Source organism: Lissotriton helveticus, chromosome 9 (assembly GCF_964261635.1).
Source record: "Lissotriton helveticus chromosome 9, aLisHel1.1, whole genome shotgun sequence".
In the NCBI taxonomy this organism is placed as follows: domain Eukaryota; kingdom Metazoa; phylum Chordata; class Amphibia; order Caudata; family Salamandridae; genus Lissotriton; species Lissotriton helveticus.
The window spans coordinates 951,996,277-952,017,129 of record NC_136070.1 but is presented as its reverse complement, the minus strand read 5'-3'; the positions used below and the strand labels follow the sequence as shown (position 1 = coordinate 952,017,129).

The 20,853-nt window shown below is 42.9% G+C and overlaps 1 protein-coding gene across 1 annotated transcript in view; it reads right to left on the bottom strand.

Moving 5' to 3' along the window:
* MST1 (macrophage stimulating 1) overlaps positions 1 to 20,853 on the bottom strand; it is a 441,328-nt gene that overhangs the window by 268,092 nt on the left and 152,383 nt on the right. The window contains exon 3 of the mRNA XM_078661212.1: positions 16,947 to 17,091. Coding sequence (XP_078517338.1) covers positions 16,947 to 17,091 — 145 coding nt within the window. The remainder of the gene's footprint in view (positions 1 to 16,946; positions 17,092 to 20,853) is intronic.

The following is a 20,853-nucleotide window of genomic DNA, read 5'->3' as shown; positions in this document are numbered from 1 at the left end:
TCCAATAGAGGCGAAGGTAATCATGGGAGACCTGGAGGAGAAGAAAATATCCTATATCTACCAAACACTGGTCACACATTGCTCATCCTCTCTACAGGCTCTACGGGACTACTGGATAAGGGATGTGGGGGAGCTAGAGGAGGAAGATTGGCGAGAGGCCCTTGAAGCCCTTAGAGGAGCGGCTATTGCAATGCGCCTGAGATTCATCCAGTTCAAGTACCTGCACAGGGCCTATTACACTAGAGAGAGACTGTGGCGGGCTGGTCGGATTGAGTCCCCAGCGTGCTTGAGGTGTGGGCATGAAGAGGACACCTTCCTACATACGGTGTGGGGATGTGGTAGTTTGACAAGATTCTGGACTGGGGTGTGGAACTGCTTGTCTGAGGTGCTGGGCTGGGACCTCCCTCGAACCCCCAAACTAGGGCTCCTTCATGTCCTTGAAGGAGTTGGTGGTAATATATATAAACAACATTTACTTTTGCTGGGTCTTACAATTGCAAAGAGGGATGTGGCTCAGGCACGGAAAGATCCCCAGGCGCCCAAGGTGTTGATGTGGAAAAAGGGCCTCGACTTTTGTATGGGGTTAGAGCGGCCAATATTTGAGGCCAGGGGCTGTCCCAGGAAGCACTACAAAATATGGAAAAGATGGGCAGATTACTGAGGACCCTGGCTGGAACCGTCAGCATTGTTAAGAGACGAAGAGGGGCGGATGTGAGGGGGACATGGGGCGACCTGATACACACTGCTATATGTATGCAATTCTTTCCACAGCAATAAAGAGACATTGTGCTGGGGGGAGGTTGGGGGGGTCTGGGTTGAGGGTGGGGGGCTGATGGGTGGGGGGCCCGGGGTTACGTTACATAAAGTTGTATGGATCGCTGATTATGCTATGATACGCCTGTTGCAGTTCCTCCGGGGTACGGAGTGCTGTCTCTTCTGTGCGATCTCTCAATAAAAAGAGTTGTTAAAAAAAAAAATCAACATTATGACTAATGTGGACAATTGTAAAGGACCAAAACACGAGGTGCTAGACTTCAGCTGTATTTAAAACTAATCTCAATGTCTAGAAATCTGATTAGCGGACGGCGAATATTGATATTCCTAATGTTGCCGATTCTTTAAACCGCGTTCAGACATTTGTATAACGAAAAACCGAGACGCTTATTCTCTTTACCAAGTCCAGCCGGTTTTGCTTACTCCAAAAAGGGGGGGAGGGGAGGGGGGAAGGGAGGAGGGAGGGGGGAGAGAGGAAAACCAAGCGACTGCTCAATGACGTAATAATGTCGTAACCAGTGGTTCCCAAATATAAAACTCTTAGAAATTCCCAAGACAACGAGTGATGCACCCACTAGAGCCAAAAATAGAAGCTGGCCTGCAACTGATTCTATAGCCATAGATCTTAAACGTTTGTTAATCCATTAAACATCAGCAAAATAGAGTGCCACCTATCCAACCACATCAAATCAAGTCTAATATACCCACTGTAAGTGTATTCCTTTCAGATTAGGACAATAACAGTGGGATAAACTCTACCCATATGAGAACAGATCATAATAGAGTCCAGGGAATCGGGTCGTTGAGACCCCGGGTATCACTATTAAGCCTAAAAACCCATCTTTGTTATCTTCGGAATAGGAACTTGGTTTTATCCTTAACATGAGGTGGTATGAAGGGTCTTTCCAACACAGTCCACTGAAAATCATCGGCATGTGATTGGTATCAGTAAAGTGTCTTGTTAATTTAGTGTTGGATTTTCAGCAGCGGAAAGTGCTTTGGTGCTACAACATCCGCTGGCGCACTTTCCGAGTCGGCATGCCCACATACCGATCTCCACAGGGACACTCGATCATGTATACCAGATTGTCGCTGTTACAATTAGAGAAATGCGACTTTATCCATGGCCTCGGTGTCCCTATGTCTATTGTTTCCGATTGTCTTGTTTGGGGACATATGGAACAATTTCCACATGGGAAGTGCCCCTGCACCGGAGGCAAATTCCACAAAGTATTGGATACAGTTTGTGGTTGGATCCTTGGACAAGTATGTACAAGGGCGTCACGCAGATTCCGTCCGCGTTTAAAAGCAAACCGCGGCATGGGGATTTTTTCAGTCCTTGTATTCAGATACCGCCAATTCCTACGGATACATTTCTGTATCCCATTACTCAGGGAACTGAAGGTATTCACTAACGTCATGCGGCCCAATGGAGGTTTTTCCACTTTTGGTTCAAGAAGAGCCTCCCTATGATTATTAGAGGCCCGTTTATAGGCTTGTTTGATCAGTCTGCGTGGATACATTTTTTCATTCAGTTGTTTTGTTAGGTTATTGGCATGGTGTTTATACCTATCCATGGTAGAACAATTGCGTCTCACACGCAAAAATTGACCAAATGGGAGATTTTCCCTGAGAGACTTGGGATGTTGGCTGTCATACCGTAGAAGTGAATTGCATGCCATAGATTTCCGAAATAATTCACTTGCCAGACCAGAAGGAGTTGCATAGATTGACAGATCTAAGAAAGAAATTCTGGACCTGTCCACCTCTAGGGTGAATTTCAGATGGTCATTCTGTGCATTCAGCCATGAGTGAAATAGTTGTACAGACTCTTCATTACCTCGCCATACCACCAGAATGTCGTCAATGTAACGCTTCCACAGTCTAATTGACTTGTGGAAGGGGTTGGTATGTGTCAACACATGGTTCTGTTCAAAGTAATGCACGTACAGGTTTGCCAAGCTCGGCGCATACACACTGCCCATACTTGTGCAGGACACTTGAAGATAATAAGTGTCCTCGAACTGGATTTTTTTTTCCTTCATAGCCAAATATGCTAATGACATGATGAAACTTACTGGAGTGATAGAATTAAGTTCAGTGTTCAGAATATCTGAAATCGTTTCCAGGGTTTCATCCTGGGGGATGGAGGTATAGATCGATTCGACGTCGAATGACACCAGAAGGTCACATTCGGGGTTGAAATCCACAGTAGGTAGAAGCCTCAGCACATCCTTTGTATCTTGCAGATAGGTGGGCATATTCCGTACAATGGGTCGCAAGAAAAAATCTACAAATGTAGATAATGGTTCCAAACATGAGCCAATGCCCGATTGGTCAATTTTTGCGTGTGAGACGAAATTGTTCCACCATTGATAGGTATAAACACCATGCCAATAACCTAACAAAACAACTGAATGAAAAAATGTATCCACGCAGACTGATCAAACAAGCCTATAAACGGGCCTCTAATAATCATAGGGAGGCTCTTCTTGAACCAAAAGTGGAAAAACCTCCATTGGGTCGCATGACCTTGTGAATACCTTCAGTACCCTGAGTAATGGGATACAGAAATGTATCCGTAGGAATTGGCGGTTTCTGAATACAAGGACTGAAAAAATCACCATGCCGCTGTTTGCTTTTAAACGCAGACGGAATCTGTGTGACGCCCTTGTACATACTCGTCCAAGGATCCAACCACAAACTGTATCCAATACTTTGTGGAATTTGCCTCCGGTGCAACGGCACTTCCCATGAGGAAATTGTTCCGTATGTCCCCAAACAAGACAATCGAAAACAATAGACATAGGGACACCGAGGCCATGGATACAGTCGCATTTCTCTAATTGTAAGAGCGACAATCTGGTATACATGATAGAGTGTACCTGTGGAGATCGGTATGTGGGCATGATGACTCGGAAAGTGTGCCAGCGGATGTTGGAGCACAAAAGCACTTTCCGCTGCAGAAAATCCAACACTAAATTAACAAGACACTTTACTGATACCAATCACATGCCAGATGATTTTCAGTGGACTGTGTTGGAAAAACCCTTCATACCACCTCATGTTAAGGATAAAACCAAGTTCCTATTCCGAAGAGAACAAAGATGGGTTTTTAGGCTTAATAGTGATACCCGGGGTCTCAACGACACGATTCCCTGGACTCTATTATGATCTGTTCTCATATGGGTAGAGTTTATCCCACTGTTATTGTCCTAATCTGAAAGGAATACACTTACAGTGGGTATATTAGACTTGATTTGATGTGGTTGGACAGGTGGCACTCTATTTTGCTGATGTTTAATGGATAAACAAAGGTTTAAGATCTATGGCTATAGAATCAGTTGCAGGCCAGCTTCTATTTTTGGAGCTAGTGGGTGCATCACTCGTTGTCTTGGGAATTTCTAAGATTTTATATTTGGGAACCACTGGTTACGACATTATTACGTCATTGAGCAGTCGTTTGGTTTTCCTCTCTCCCCCCTCCCTCCCCCCCCCCTTTTTGGAGTAAGCAAAACCGACTGGACTTGGTAAAGAGAATAAGCGTCTCTGTTTTTCGTTATACAAATGTCTAAACGCGGTTTAAAGAATCGGCAACATTAGGAATATCAATATTTGCCGTCCGCCAATCAGACTTCTAGACATTGAGATTAGTTTTAAATAAAGCTGAAGTCTTGTACCTCGTGTTTTGGTCCTTTACAATTGTCCACATTAGTCATAATGTTGATTTTAATACCAGCAATTTTTGTTAGTAGCGTCGTGCCTAAACGGAACTGAACTACTTGTTTGGTGAAGATGACGTCATTCTGTAGTTCTGTCGCGGGATGAGATCACATTACCGTTCTCATGTGATCAGTTGCTTACAGATAATAATGGCCGCTTGCCTGTGTTCGCTACCTTCCCCGGGCTCAGAAGAAGGACTGAGACACTGACGGAAAGGTAAGCACGTGGGTTTTATCTCCTTGGTTAATCTCCAGGATATGCTCTCTGTAGCATCCGATTTTCTGTCGTTTTGTAGCTTTCGAAACGGCGTGAAAAATCGGCACTTCGGAACTCTGTTAAACACGATCTGTTAGCTGGTTTCCCAGTCTTGAAATATATAGTTTTTTGAAATGCTTGCTTGCGTTGGAGGGGTGAACTGTCTAAGGGCAGACGTCAGGTCACTCTCTTCTTGACGACTTCCTTTTGGCTCCGAGTAACAAAAAAAAAAAGTTATAAACTAAGCGCTTATAAGCCTCGTGTTTTTTCCGCAAAAAAAGAGTCTCTACACAAGATGTCGAGTCCTCCTAATTTTGACAAAATACAGTATTTTAAACACTTTGTGTATGTTTAGTACATACATAATGACAGAACTGGACATACAGTCTAGAGTGTTAGGGAGACATGTTTGAGATCACAGGTCAGCAGAAACTGGCATTTAGTTAGTTACTGTGGTACATGCATAGTTATCATGTGTGTGATTATGAATGGGAGTTTATCAGCATATTCTCTTATAGGGCGGGGTCTCCTGCATAACCTGAGTCTGTGCCAGGTGAGGTGAGGGCAATACCCTACCAGGATAGGTGAGTGTACCTACTTGCATGCTTGATATTGGAGAAGAGAGGGTACTGTGTGGTACTGTATTTATGACTAATTCAAAAACACAACTATGTTTTTTCTCTCTAGGTGTGGAAATCCTCCATCCTGTCTAGAGGTATTTGTTGGTTTTCACAAAAGTGAACACTGTGATGATGATTTTATTTTATTTTTTCACATTTACTTTATTGTTTTGTGTGTTGCAGTAGCAAATATTTAAGCAAGGTCCTGAAGAAAGCCAGGGCAGAGTGCCCTATTGGCTGAAACTAGTCGACCTAAGACCAGCGGCACATTTGTTGGAAGCCGCACCTGCATCATTTTAATAGGCATGGGAGTGGACAATAATAAAATTGTTGGTCTTACTGCCATGTCCTTTTTAAACTTAAATTCATTCACTAACACTGCACTGCAATCTTTCTAGTCAGTCTGAGTACTCGGGACTATAGGCTTTAAGTCATTTAACATTGTTTTGTAAGGTGTTCTGGGTTTCTGGTTCACAATCCTAGATCACGGTATCATCCCCAGAGTTAATGGGGTGATGTGACAGGGAAGCTAGGATTCCAAATGATGACACTGGCCACGAAGGGCAGTTGATGGAAATCCTTCTTTCATCTTCCCTGAACAGGGCTATATATATATATATATATATATATATATATATATATATATATATATATATATATATATATATATATATATATATATATATATATATATATATATATATATATATATATATATATATATATATATATATATATATATATATATATATATATATATATATATATATATATATATATATATATATATATATATATATATATATATATATATATATATATATATATATATATATATATATATATATATATATATATATATATATATATATATATATATATATATATATATATATATATATATATATATATATATATATATATATATATATATATATATATATATATATATATATATATATATATATATATATATATATATATATATATATATATATATATATATATATATATATATATATATATATATATATATATATATATATATATATATATATATATATATATATATATATATATCTCAGGTTGTTTAAATTAGAACTTAACCAGTCTATAAGTAACTACTCTCTCTTCCTCTCTTCTTTAATTTCAACTTTTTGATATCATAGACCACCAGATTGCTTTGTTGATAAAAAGTCCATGGCAGCCATCTTGTAGTGTATTTCATACAAGTTTTGTTTGACAAATTATATAAAGTGCTTGTGCAAAAAACTAAAATAATAATAATGATACTATTAACACACAAGTTCATGTAGTGTTTTGCTACAATCATCCAGCATTAGGAAAGAGAAAATATATATATATGTACACTTAATCATGATAATAATGTCATAATTTCCTAGTGCTGTTTTAAAAAAAAACACACACACACATACATACACACACACACAAACACACACACCAATATATATATATATATATATATATATATATATATATATATATATATATATATATATATATATACACATACATACATACACACACACATATATATATATCAAGAGAGCGAGCAAGATAAAACCCAGTGGCGGTCGCCACTAGGTAGTTATAGTTAGGTCAGTTGTTCCATAGGAAAATTATCTTTTGTGTTGCTCATAACTTTGTCTCTGTTTGACGAATCTCCACAAAACCTTTTGACTAGTTTGTGCTACTTTTTGACTAGTTTGTGCATGGGAAGTTTCGAGGTGATCCCTCAAGCAGGGGACGAGAAAAAATAGGATTTCAAAAATGCAAACTCCCCATGGATTTTCTATAGACTTTTTAGGTCTGGTATGGGGGCTTGAACCCGCCCCTCTTCTCCATTGGCTGGCCTTGTAAATGCTGGCCAGCCATTGGAGGAGAGGGGCAGTCACTCTGTTCAAGCCCCGTTTTTTTGCGATTCGGGGGCGTGTTTTTTGCAGTTCTTAAGCCATGACGTCATCCGTCACTCAACTGCTAAAAACACGCCCGAATCGCAAAATGACCGTGTGTTTCTCCGAGGTATTTCTACGTCGCCTCGGAGAAAGATGGTGATGCTTCAGCCCCTTCCCGTGCCCACCCCCTGTCATCAGAGGCTTGTATGGTTAATATATGCTCCAAATCAATTTTTTCGCAAAGGGTAAAGTTGTTTTGTCTATTTTTGGCTTGGTGTTTTAAAAACATTGTCACTGGCTGTGACGTTTCAAAAGTCCACGGTTGATCCAAAATGTCTGCCTGTCCTAAGTGTGTGAAAGATGTGTGTCTAATCCTCTCCCCGCGGCCCCCTCCCCCTAATCTCATGATATTATTAATGTGGCTTTTTAAAATCAAACTAACTCTGTGGGGCTGAAAGGGCGGTAGACAGCGCCGTGAAAGGGGCCGGCGCTCCCCTCTGGATGTGATTAAACAGAACAGCCTCGGTGTCCCGGAGCCCAGCAGGGGCCCGGAGATCTTTTGATCCCCGAAGCGGCTCCGGGGCCCTGGGAATGCCATTAGCGAGCACCTGAGGAATGCCTGCCTGGCGTGAGGGGGGGCGGGGCGGAGGGGGGAGGTAGGGCCGCCGCTGCCCATATGTTTGCAGATGTGAAATGAAGGTTCGGCTTGATGATGTGTCTGCCAACAGCGCTGGGCTCGGAGAGGGCTTTATTCATGGCCAGCTGCGGGCTGCACTCCACTGGGGCGGTTTACTTAGCAGCCTCTGGGGAGCTCCCCTTTGGTAAGTTACCGCACTCAACCTGCACCGAGGTGTGCTTTAAACCTGCTCTATTCTCCCGAAAAGATTTTTTATTGACTCTCTCTATAGTCTTTGTAGTGTTTTTAGTACGGATTAATTGCTTATTTCTGCCAATGGACCCCTCTCCTTTTGTGCACCCCACTTTTCTTTTTCTTCCAGCTGCCATCCGGACTTTTCATTTGATGATTTCTATTGCGACCAAAATAAAGTCAATTGATGTTTTGTTTCCCCTGGTGTCTGGCGGTAACTGAACGCTGGCATCCGGTTCTATAGGTCTTCAGAATTACCGAGTGGTGGTGGAGGGATAGTAGTCGGCGGGACAAAAGCAATGACCGTGTGGACGGTTTGGATATTATGTAAAATGAGAATAATGGCCAGGATTCTGTAACATATGCGTGGAAGTGTATGGTCCTCTACCTTTGAGCTGATGGTCAGAGCAGGGGTTTTCGGCCCGGAGTCTGCGATTTATTTACACTGGTCCACTGATAAAGTACACTGAGCCGAAGGTAGTTTTATGATTGGAGATGCTTAAGCACTGTCGCTGGTCTCTGTTCCCTCATTTTTCTGCCCTCTGTTCCCTCATTTTTCTTGCCTCTGTGCCCTTGTTGGGATCTGTTTTTCTGTTACCTCGTGTGGATCTGTTTTTCTGCCCTCTGTTCCCTCGTCATGATCTGTTTTTCTGCCCTCTGTTCCCTTGTTTTTCAGCCCTCTGTTCCCTTGTTTTTCTGCCCTCTGTTCCCTAGTTTTTCTGCCCTCTGTTCCCTCATTGGGATCTGTTTTTCTGTTCCCTCATTGGGATCGGTTTTTCTGTTCCCTCGTTGTGATCTGTTTTTCTTGCCGCTGTTCCCTCGTTGTGATCTGTTTTTCTTGCCTCTGTTCCCTCGTTGTGATCTGTTTTTCTTGCATCTGTTCCCTGTATGTGGCTCTGTGTGTGTGTGGGGGGGGCTCTGTGTGTATGTGTGGGGGGCTCTGTGTGTGTCTCTGTGTGTGTGTTTGTGGCTCTGTGTGTGTGTGTGTGGGGGGCTCTGTGTGGGTAGCTTTTTTTGTAGGTGGGTCTATGTGTGGGTGGCTCTGTCTGTGTGTGTGTAGGTGGCTCTGTGTGGGTGGCTCTGTGTGTGTGTGGGTGGCTCTATGTGAATGACTATGGGTGGCTCTGTATGTGTGTGTGGGCGGCTTTGTGTGTGTGGCTCTGTGTGTGGGTGCAAATGCAATAGGTCTCGCATTTGCGAGAGATTAAGCTATTGGCATTGTAAATGACAATGCCATTTATTTATGTTTTAAAAACAAAAACATAAATAAAAATAATGTCATGAGCAATGCCAATAGCTCTAACTTTAACAATGCCGAGACCATTGCATTGTAAATGCTTGTTTAGACAAGGCTACAACAAAATCTGCTGAACTGAATTACACCAAATTTGTCAGAAGCTAGATCCAGGTCCACAGATTGCGCTTTTGTGATTTGGTGTAAATCTGTTCAGTAGTTTTTCAGAAATGAAGGTTGAAAAATAATTGTTTATCTGGGTTGTTGGGTCCCTGAGAGACTAGCGCGGGAGCAGCAATGTAAAAATAGATCATTCTAACTGGCAGAGGGACCTTAATTTCCCTTGGACCATCTCACTCCTGCAGAGCGAACACTCCGATTGTCTGCCAGCAAAATGAGAAAAATGCTGCTGGCAACGATACAGGACTCCGAGACTCCACTGCCCAGAACTAAAAAAGGGGAGGGTAGGGATACCCTAACCCCCTATGCACCATGGGGCTGGGGGGCCAAGAGGATTGATCCGTTTCCCTGCACACAGCTGAAACAGGCAGGGAAGCAGATCAAAAGACTGCTCCTGCCTGGAGGGAGCAGCATTAGGATCTGCCCCTTGGGGCAGGATCAATTCCGGCTCCTGCCTCATGCAGGGAGCCAACTTGGGCCACAAGGGACTTGGGGCTTCTTTCGCAGCCCCCAACAACTATATGGTGGATGCCATGGGTGGGCATCAGGGCACCCACCTTCAAGTGTTCCGGGCCCTGGGAGATTGGGCTCCATGCCTGATAACAGCTTGGGCAAGGGCCCTCCTCTTTAAATAAGTGGCCCTCTGGGATGGGGTCCCCGGGGCCTAACAATGCTTGGGGAGCGGGACTGTGTGGCCCTCTTCCCAAGTAATCAAAATACAAACCACCCTGGTGGATGAGGTCCCCAGGGGCTCACAAGGCTTAGAGAAGGGGCCTGGCAGCCCCACTCTCCTTTTTACTTTTATGTACGGCCCTGAGGATCGAGGTCCCAGGGCCTAAAGAGGCTTGGGAGGAGGCTGCACGGCCCCTCTCCTTTATTAAAAAACATTAAAGGCCCTGGGGTTGGGGTACTTAAGGGCCAGGCCCCATGGCCTACACCCACGCCACGCACAGTCGAAGGCCATGTGCAGTGTAAGGGTGGCTGCCTTTGGGCATTTTGCCACAGGGCTGGACCACAGGCTTTAGGTTTAGATATGGCCCTGGGGGTGGGTCCCCCGTGGCTAACAAGGCTCAGAAGGGGGTGCATGTGCCCCCCTCCTTTAATAAAAAAAAAAGACCCTGGGGATGGGGTCCTTAAGGGCCAGACCTCATGGCCAACCCCCCCCCCCCCCCGCCACGCACGGTTGAAGGCCATGTGCAGTGTAAGGGTGGCTGCCTTTGGGGATTTGGCCGAAGGGCCGGATCACAGGCTTTAGGTTTAGAAATGACCTTGGGGGGTGGGTCTCCAGTGGCTAACAAGGCTCAGGAAGGGGGGTGCATGTGCCCCCTCCTACAATAAAAAAAATGTCCCTAGGGTATGGGGTCCTAAGGCCTTATAAGGCTTGGGGGGGCAGTGCGCTCCTCTCTTTTAGCATATGTATGGCCCTGGGGGATTGACTCCCTAGGACCTATAGAAGCTTGGAGAGGAAGGCCCCCTCCCTATTTAAATTATATGTATGGCCCTAGAGGATGTGTCCCCAGGGCCGAAGATGCTCAGGCTGTGCGCCCCCCTCCCCTTTAATAAAAAAAAGAAGGCCTTGAAGGACGGGAACCCTGATCTGGGTCCGATATCAACCCCCAATGTCCCCCACCCCACCCCACCGGGCGCAGTGAAGGATGCAGTGTGGTGTTGGCTGCCTGGGGGTTGGTCACAGGGTCTGGCCGCAGGCCAGGTCTTGTTGCCAACCACCCACAGGCGAAGGCTGGATGCAGCCTGGGCGTTGGCGGCATACCAGGGGTTGGCTGTCTGACCAAAGCCATGCTCAGCAGGGGGTAGTATTTATCTATGGTAATTAAATATTACTTTACATGTTTTTAAAACATAGAAATTCACTGAAAAAACCCAAGGTTAAACTACCATTATAGTTAGGTGTGATAAAAAGATTTGGTCAAAGGGAAATTAAGGTCCCTCTGCCTTCTGTCGGTGGTCTCGACTGACCAATTAGGATGCGACCGAACAGTGTTCGATTGCACTCCTATTCTTTACAGTGGGAACATGCATTCCGACCAGAATGCATGCTCTCATTGTAAAATGAAGAGGTGCAATTCATCCCTGCACCCAGTGGCAAGTACCTCAAAGTTCCTGCAAAGTGGTGCAGGGATCAACAGGGGGGCACCATAGGTGCCCCCTCGGCCTTTAAAACTGAGGCCGTGCACACATGGGGGCACTGCTGGGGGCCCCAAACCCGACTTCCGGCAGCCTTTATGTGTCGGAAAGGCCGGCACAGAAAGGCAGTTGGAATCAGACACTGTATTCTTTCGGGCGGAGGGAGCCCCCCCTTGGGATTACTGAAGTCATTCCAACTGTCGGACGGGCTTTTTGAGCCCATCAGATGGCAGGCGGAATGACTGGTCAGATTCCTTTCCGACCAACACAATCCAAATTGGTCAGTCGGAAATTAATCTGACTGACTGATTAAGATGTGTCAGAAACTGCTCCGACCAACGGTCGTAGCCATTTCCTAACGCATCGTAATCGGCCCCCAAGCGCACTCATTGTAATAGCGGTGCTTGGGACTGCCAACCTGGGGTTGGTCAGTCGGTCCCGACACCGCAATGGATACGTCCACCCAACACCATAATAAGACGCTTAGCACGTAGTACGCAGAATATTTGCATTGTTGAAAACTATTTTCTGCGGCACCAAAAAATAAGTTTGTGGAATACAGTAAATACAAATAGTGAACGGTCACCTACACACAAAGTCAACCTTCAATACAAAGATGTATAACGTTCTCAATACCTCTGCCACCTATGATGCATTAGGGGAACATGCATTCTGTAAACACTTACACCCATTAGCTGGACCCAGGCTATACAAAATTAGGTAGAAAAGTACTACAGTAGTTACCCACCAGTATGTAAACTATGAAACAAACTAGCACTCTCATTGAATGATGTCATCAGTGATGTCATCAATGATATCATTTGAGATGTCATCAGTGATGTCACAGAACATGTCATGAGTGATGTAATATGTGAGGTCATTAGCAGGGCATGGTGGGAGCGCAAGTTATAGTTTGCTTTGGTAACTATAACTGGGGATTTTAAATTAGACCATGTTTAATTTTGTTTTTATATACAAAAATGTCAATATATTCAATTTAAAAATAAATGTATGTTTTTATTATTTAACATATATATTTTATAAAAAAATATATATCATACAATTAACATCAAATTAAAATGCATTAAAATATCATATACTAAAAAAAATCTACAGTATTAATCTGCATATCATTAAAATATTTACCATATATAATTCAAATGTAAGTGTAAATTCTATAAAAATCTACCCACCTTAAGCCCCTAAAACTCAATATCCTAATACTAAAAAAAACCTTAAAAAAAAAAAAACTTACTATACATTGCAACTCAAATCACAAACTTCAACATTTTCATAGATAAATACATTACTAAAACATGTTTTACATTTACAAGAAACAAAAACACTAAATACACTACATACTAAATAACACTTAAAAACAATATTACATACAGTGATATTTTCACCATCAATATTTTTTTTACAATATTACAACCAATACTAAAAATTATAATTTTAGTTTCATTATTCCTGTCGAAGATATTTTTGATGCCCTGATATTCTTGACATGATACTTTCGTATCACTGTATTTTGTTACCGGTATCCTGTCCAAACACCAAGTTTTGCTGCCTTGTTAAGTGCATACATCGGAACCAGGAGTAATTTAGGAACACCTACAAGCAAGGCACTTCCAGACTTCAGTCTTGTGCCACTGTCCTGATGTCCGTGGCAGGGATAAAAGGTTTTATAACTGTTAAGTGTTTCAAATAGTACTGTTTGTTTTAGTTGTAGCGTTTAGGTGAGCTTGAAGGTTCAAATTGGTTTATGAAGTTTGAAGCCAAGCAGATTTCCAAGTCACAATATTCTATGTGACATATAATACTGTGACAGTCAATCCAAGATTGAATTGGGAAGGAGCTCTCTGGAGGAGAGGGAAGTAAGAACTCTTTCTTTATGTGGCTAAGCTTTAGGTGGTGAAAGGCCACCAAGGATTGAAAAACCTCTAGCATGTGATACATTCGGGCAATGCTTAAAACAGTGGTTAGAGGTTGTATAGATAGGTTAACCTGGGAGAGGACTACGCCTTGAAACATACCCTGACTTAAGATGTGTACAGTGAGAATTTCTGATTCAGTTTTATATGCTGGAAGAAATTTTCAAGTTATGAGGTTAATCAACTCAGGACAGTTCCCGTCATTCCTATTCGGTCACACAGCATGTGCATGAGTGAGTTGTGGTTAACTACATAGAAGGTGATGGACAAAAGGATGAGAAGACATAAATCCCTATTTAAATAAGCATAGTTCATCATCACATATTTGAAGAATGGTTGCTTCTAAGCTATGTCTTGATCTGAATCCTTTTTGGAAATCACTGGCAAGTCATTGTCCCCAGTGAATGAATGGACCTTTCAAGTATTTTGGTTAGAGCAGGGGGAGTTATTACTGGATGGAAGTTGTTGTGATCCTCAGGGTCTGCTGCAGTTTTGTTTTAGGAGTGGTCTGACTTGCTCTAGTTTAAAGCAATCTGGGTTTCACCTTGTGATAGACATGGGCTCATCAGGCCTGTCCGGTACGGGAAGATATGATTTCCTTAATAACAGGTTTAAGACATCTTACATGCTTCTAATACGGAAGGGCAGAGAAGCATTTAGAAGGGCCAGTCTATGCAAAAGGCATCATGGGCACTGGCAAGAGGGTTGATTAGAGCCAATATGTATATTGTAATGATTATGAAGTGCACCAAATAAGCAGCTGGCATCTTAGGAGTGTCTGACTTGCTCTAGTTTAAAGCAATCTGGGTTTCACCTTGTGATAGACATGGGCTCATCAGGCCTGTCCGGTACGGGGAGATATGATTTCCTTAATAACAGGTTTGAGACATCTTACATGCTTCTAATACGGAAGGGCAGAGAAGCATTTAGAAGGGCCAGTCTATGCAAGAGGCATCATGGGCACTGGCAAGAGGGTTGATTAGAGCCAATATGTATATTGTAATGATTATGAAGTGCACCAAATAAGCAGCTGGCATCTTAATTTTGGATTTAGATTTTTAATAAGTAATCTGCCATTCTATGTTTTAATTGTACCTTGTTAAAAACGAAATGTTGCTCATGCATGTGGATGCAGGAGCTCTTGTTTGCCATCATATTGGTCATAATTCAGTAGGCAATGCATATTGAATTGGCGTGGAAGATAGATCATGCCAAAATGTTGTTCCTTGTCATTCTGCTAGGCTTCCTCCTAGGTCTCAAGTATCTGAAGAGTAAACTGGGCTGTAATATTTAGAGAGATTTAAAAGGCAACATAGGGATCACCCCACTTAAGAATTCTGCATCATAGTCTCTGTAGTTGACAAGGCCGACATAGTCACTAATGAGGTCAATGAGGTGGTGGCTGATGAAGTTGAAGGCATCACAAAGGAGGCAATTGATGAGGAGGTTGTGATTGAGAAGGACTATTGACAGTGTCATTGCATAGGACAACAAGCTGCAGGATTGAACGTCTAACGATGGAGCTATGAGATAGGTAAGAATCTCACTTATCCATTTACACGTTTTTTTTTTTTTGGAAAGACTTTATTGACATCTGTGCAGTTCACACAGCATTCGCCTACAACCCGGAGGCCGGCTGCTATTGTATTAACATTTGATTACAACAGGACACATCAGTCCTACCGAGAAGTTATAGTTCAGCAACAACATAATACCATTTATCAAAGAGCTTAGCAGCCCGCACCAAAAGTTTCAGTGTACGTCTTACTTTTATGATTTTATAAACTTAACGCAACTTGTGACTCGATAGCTGAAATCTGCAGTTCATACCATTATACTGTACATTCCCAGGTTCATACGAGTAAGTTCTGTCTGCTATTCCCCTCCATTCGTCCGCCCTGAGTTCTCTCATCCAATTATCCTCCCCCCCTCCTCCCTGCTCCCGCCCCACTCCGACTGCTATCCCTTGCTCCATGCTCAAGCTATATCTTCCTCATCCTCTGAATCATCCGTTTCCTCCTCCGATAAAGGTTCACATATATCCCCACGATAGCTGTTCCATGGAAGCCATATCTTGTTCCATTTCTTAGGATTAGCCCTTTGCTTGTACACTGACCGTTCAATCACCATGAGCATATCTACATTCCTACACCATTGTGCTCGGGTTGGGACCTCTATCGCCCCCCATTTTTGCGCTATATCACGCTTGGCCACCATCAATCCTATAATAGCCCATTGTTGTCCCTGGCGCGTCAGATCATTAGGCCCCCATACATTAAGCAGACACATACGTGGATCTGGCGTGAGTGAGACCTCAAGAGTTTGTGAAATCGTACGCAATACTTGCCTCCAGTAGTCCGCAATCAACGGACAGTCCCAGAGCGTGTGAAATAGTGTCCCTTCCTCACCACAACCCCTGAGACAATATGGATGATCAGCCCTGTTTATTTTGTGGAGTGTAGTCCTCGTATAATACACCCTATGCAGTATTTTAAATTGCACCAACCTAAATCGTGCCGAGATACCGGCTTCCCTTGGGGATGCCACCGCCTCATTCCATTCCGTCTCATCCATCTTTGCTATCTCACTCTCCCACTTCTCCTTCAGTTTTTGTAATGGGTCTGGCATATTATTCAACAATTTCCGATTCGTACGGGAGGTGGCGCTTGTCTGCATATAGTCTGTCAAGAGGCGATCCTCCAATGGGGAGGATTCCGGAACATCCGTACCCGCCTCAATCGCCGATAGTAGTGCGTGTCGTATTTGTATGTAGCGGTATGTCTCGTTAACCCCCAGGTCGTACTGCTGCTGCAGCTGGTCAAAGGGGATTACTCCAACTCTGGTCCATAAGTCACCTACCGTGGAGATTACGATATTATCCCACTGCGTGAACCCTTTACTATGCCTTAAGTTCCCCAGGGCCTTAGTGTCCCACAAGGGCGTAAGTTTGGTTATGACACCCCCCTATTTCAGTCTCGCCTGGCCTTTGTGCCATATCGCTACTGTGTGTTTGGTGGGTCCCTTGAGCTGTGGCAATAGGCTCTTATTGTATAACGGGGCTAAAAGACTGTGCGTACCCAGTTGCGCTCTGTCGGCCAGATAAGCCGGGTCGCTTTGCGGCACATGTAGCCACTGGTTAATAATCTTGAGGTGCATTTACACTTTTTAAGTCAACTTGGCACAGTCAGCAATCCAATCTACAGATCAGCAAAAAAGGTGTCCTTACAGATAGAGCAGCCCACGATTACCCCCCACCCTATGCTATCCCTTTACGCCAGCAGGAGGGACAATACATACCTGCAGTCCATTATACTGTTGCAGCGCTTGGCACACTCCTCCACCGAGACAGACAGCTTGTCATTTAGGGTCTCTATGATGTCGACTAGGTGTCCCAGCACCATTGCTTTTGATCTCTGGAAGTCGTTCAGAGGACTCCGCTGGCCTAGAGGCAAAGCAAATGCACAAATTAATTGTAGAAAGAATTAACACGTTTTAAATCAAGCTTGTTTGGAGGTTTGAATATTAATTTCCGCGAGAACATGTGAACTGAGTAGAGGAAATGGAAAAAGAACAAGCTTAGTGCTGCCCTCTTTAATACCTTTCACTGCTGCCTGTTCCCATCTAAATCCTTCCCCACCCTGCAGGCCATACTATCAAAATTGTGCATAATAGAGGATTTGACATTTTTCAAAACAGGACGTTACAAAGTCGCTAATTTCAGAGATGGTTCTCAGAAACGCGGGAGGACTCTTGAAACAAACTAATGCTACAAAATCTCCCTAGTTACGAAGTGATTTCCTAAAGCCATTAAAGTACTCTATATGATCCAGTGATGCACAAAATTAGGTTTATGTTACCGGAGAAAGTATATGGACATGAAAAGTACCACCAAAGTATTGCTCATCTCAACTGATGTACAAGAAGAAAAGGGACTGATACATTGCTATGCATCAGCATCTCACAAGAATACCTCATACCAATCTTGGAGCCAGATACAAGGCACAAATCAATCTCATTCGCTGTACTGGAGAATATCTCCATCTTCGAGAACACTGAATGAAAAAGTGGGAAATGTAACAAGTTTGGAGGAATGCATTTGAAACGCTTGTCTTGTAAGGGGTGAAACGTGAGAAAAAAACTAGCAATATATATATATTTTTTAACAAAGAGTAAAGATTTTAATTTGTTATGTAAAAGGAAAGAGGTTGGACTGAATATAGACACCAACAATATTGTGGTACAAGACAATCGAAGACAGACTATCGAGGGACAAAATATCAACAGGTATGTATTGATTTACAAGCCTAACTGAACATCCAACTACCTTAAATATGTATGTACTGCATAGGTGCATATGTGTGGAATTAGATATAGAAAAAAGTCTAGACATACTTACCTATCAAAAAAAAAATTCTGCGCTATTTTGTCCTTAATATTCTGTCTCACTGATAAGTGAGTTATTTCTTTGGTGTGTACCCAGAATATTGAAATTTCAAATCAGCTTAATAGGAAGTTATGAAATAGCCGTTTACTTTGTAAATAATCCCAGTGACTATACAGATGATGTATGGGGGCATGGTTCTAGCCACGGACCTAAATAGCCACTAACTTATGAGCTCTGCGAACCGGAGCATTCTGGGACATGATGGCAGGCAGTTAACGGCCGTAGGAGCCCAATCTGTGCCGGCTCCCACTGCTTTGGCAGATTCCACTGGTGCACTGGCTCTGATACAAAGGTGCAGGATTTTTAGACCTCGCCTACGCAGCGGGCATGCGCTGCATAGGAGACCTTTAGCTGTCGTTCAGCTCTTTTTTGAAGCACATACTCGTGCTTGGGGCGGCATACACCTTGAGGGAGCGCGCAGGGGTGCGCCACAAGCACGAGTATGTGCTTCCAAAAAGAACAGACTGCTCTCTCAAGCGCGCACGCCTTTCTCCTCGCCACCACATTTTTGCTTGCGCTTCTTGTTATGATAGCAACTGTAATGGGAACGAACATTGGTAACCTAGAAAAGACTCCAAACGACCATTTAAGTACTTTTCATGTTGCTGTCTGAAGGCAAAAATCCCGGAACTATACCATTAGTGCACAGGTTGAAACATTAGGCCCTGTTTACATTTCACCAAACTGTAGAAATCGCACACTTACTGGGAGGCACACTTTTTCAGCCCTTCGAGTGCCTGCCCTCTCACTGGATGGATATGTAACTCCGGCAGTTATCAAGGCCGAGTCTTTACCTCTGTCTCATTATGGGACTCTCTGAATATTTTGCTAAGCTTGGGTTACGCATATTTTAAATGGCACTGAGGCATGCAGTCATCATGACTCTTATCCAAATGAATATTAGCCTCTAGTAAATAGTCATGTGATTTGCCTTCCAGTGGGAGCGAAGTTGTAAAAGGCCAGGGATTTGCAATGTCAGTGCAATGAAATGGACAGCATTTCAGAAAGGGTTCTCTGAAGTTCAGTGCATTCATGGTTTCCATTCTTAAAGCTGTCAGCGATCCCAGCGTTGACCGGGTACTAAACGCATTTAGGATTAAGGATAGGCATGACGTGTGAAAAAGCTGCCCACTTTGCACGGGCACCTACACTCATAATTCATTTTGACAAACATACCAAATATCTTAAGTTGTAACTTTTAGCTCACCTCAGGTTTTACAACAGATTTCTCGCCCCTGCGCAGATACTGCTGAGAATTGTTTCCCATTTGAAGTTGCTATTTATGTTTTTATGGCCTTTAGACACTCTTGTACTAAAGCTGCAAGTGTAGCATAGTTGTCTTGTGGTTTTATAAAGCACTACACAATTCTATTTACTAGTGTCCCTCAGGGAGAAGGCACAATGATCGATTTATCTCATAATGCAAACTAATTCTTGGTATCATAACGTTTGTTCTGTGCTCCTTTTTAAAATCACCATGGCATCATTCACTCAATTTTTCAAGATGAGAGATGAGTGCCCAAGCGAGAAGATAGCATCAAACAATTGCAATTCAGTCAGCCGTGGACATTGTCGAAGGTCATTGTGCCTTCCATTTGACCAGCACTGCAAGGACAGAAAACCAGCTGATGGCAAAACACAATGATGTTGAGAACTGAGAAAAGGAAAACACCCTAAGAACATATTCTTATAAAGTTATACCCTTCTTGGTAGAAATAATTACATTCTCCATTGTGACTAAGGAAGCAGACAAAAGTGATATTAACACTGATGTCATCCTCAGATCGTTTTGATTACTGATTTCAGTCCTTCATGTAGCTAAGAGCTGCTGTGCTAGAAGGAATGCCAGTCTGGTGGGTTGAGTCCCAATTAGACAGGGACCACACAGTTCTACACACGAGGCCTGATTCACAAACTTAAACTTAGACTTTTGTGTAAGTTTACTATTTTTTAGGTATTCACAAACTAAAAATTTAACATGACTAATAATAATTTTATAACTGCTGAGACTCTGTGCTAGTGGCAGAAACTCCACACATCTCCGCTCTGACTTGGTACATTATGAAAAACATTTTAAGTTACACACTTTGAACCACAGTGGTTGCAGCCATAAAAATGCTTTGCACATTTTGCCCCCTTTTTAAAAATGTTCCTGTTGATACTGAAAACTGGTGCTTTCTTTTTTTCAAGTCTTGCGCTATATTACAAATGTGAGTTGTTGGACCCGGGGTCACGGGTCCACCTAGGGTAGCCTGGCACCAAGTGGGAAGGCCTAACTCCAAGGCAGCTGTGTTGTACTTGCGTCACACTCACCACAGCAACTCAGCGCACCTCCACTTAAAAATGACACCACACCGTCTTTAAAAAATAATGGAAATGCTTTATCTTATGCTTTAGATCAACTTCAGTTTTTAGTAGTAAAGAGCTTTACATCTTAAGCATTTCCACATATGATTATTCATATCAATAAGGCATAACAATCCATTTGATTATAGATCAGTAACCAGCAGAGGAAATGAGCTTGGCAATCCCACTTAATACTTTGACTCAGTTAGGTAAGTCAAGCAGCAAAATTCATTACATGAATCAAAAACAGGTAATCCCATCATTGTGCCAAAAAGCTGTCACATACCAGAAGTAAGATAGGCAGATATTTGCATTTAAATAAAGCGAACATCCAGTTACATGACAATTAGGCCAGCAGACGTAGATCAACAGATGGTGATTAGTTTCTGGACTTCCAAGTCAATTACCTTCCTC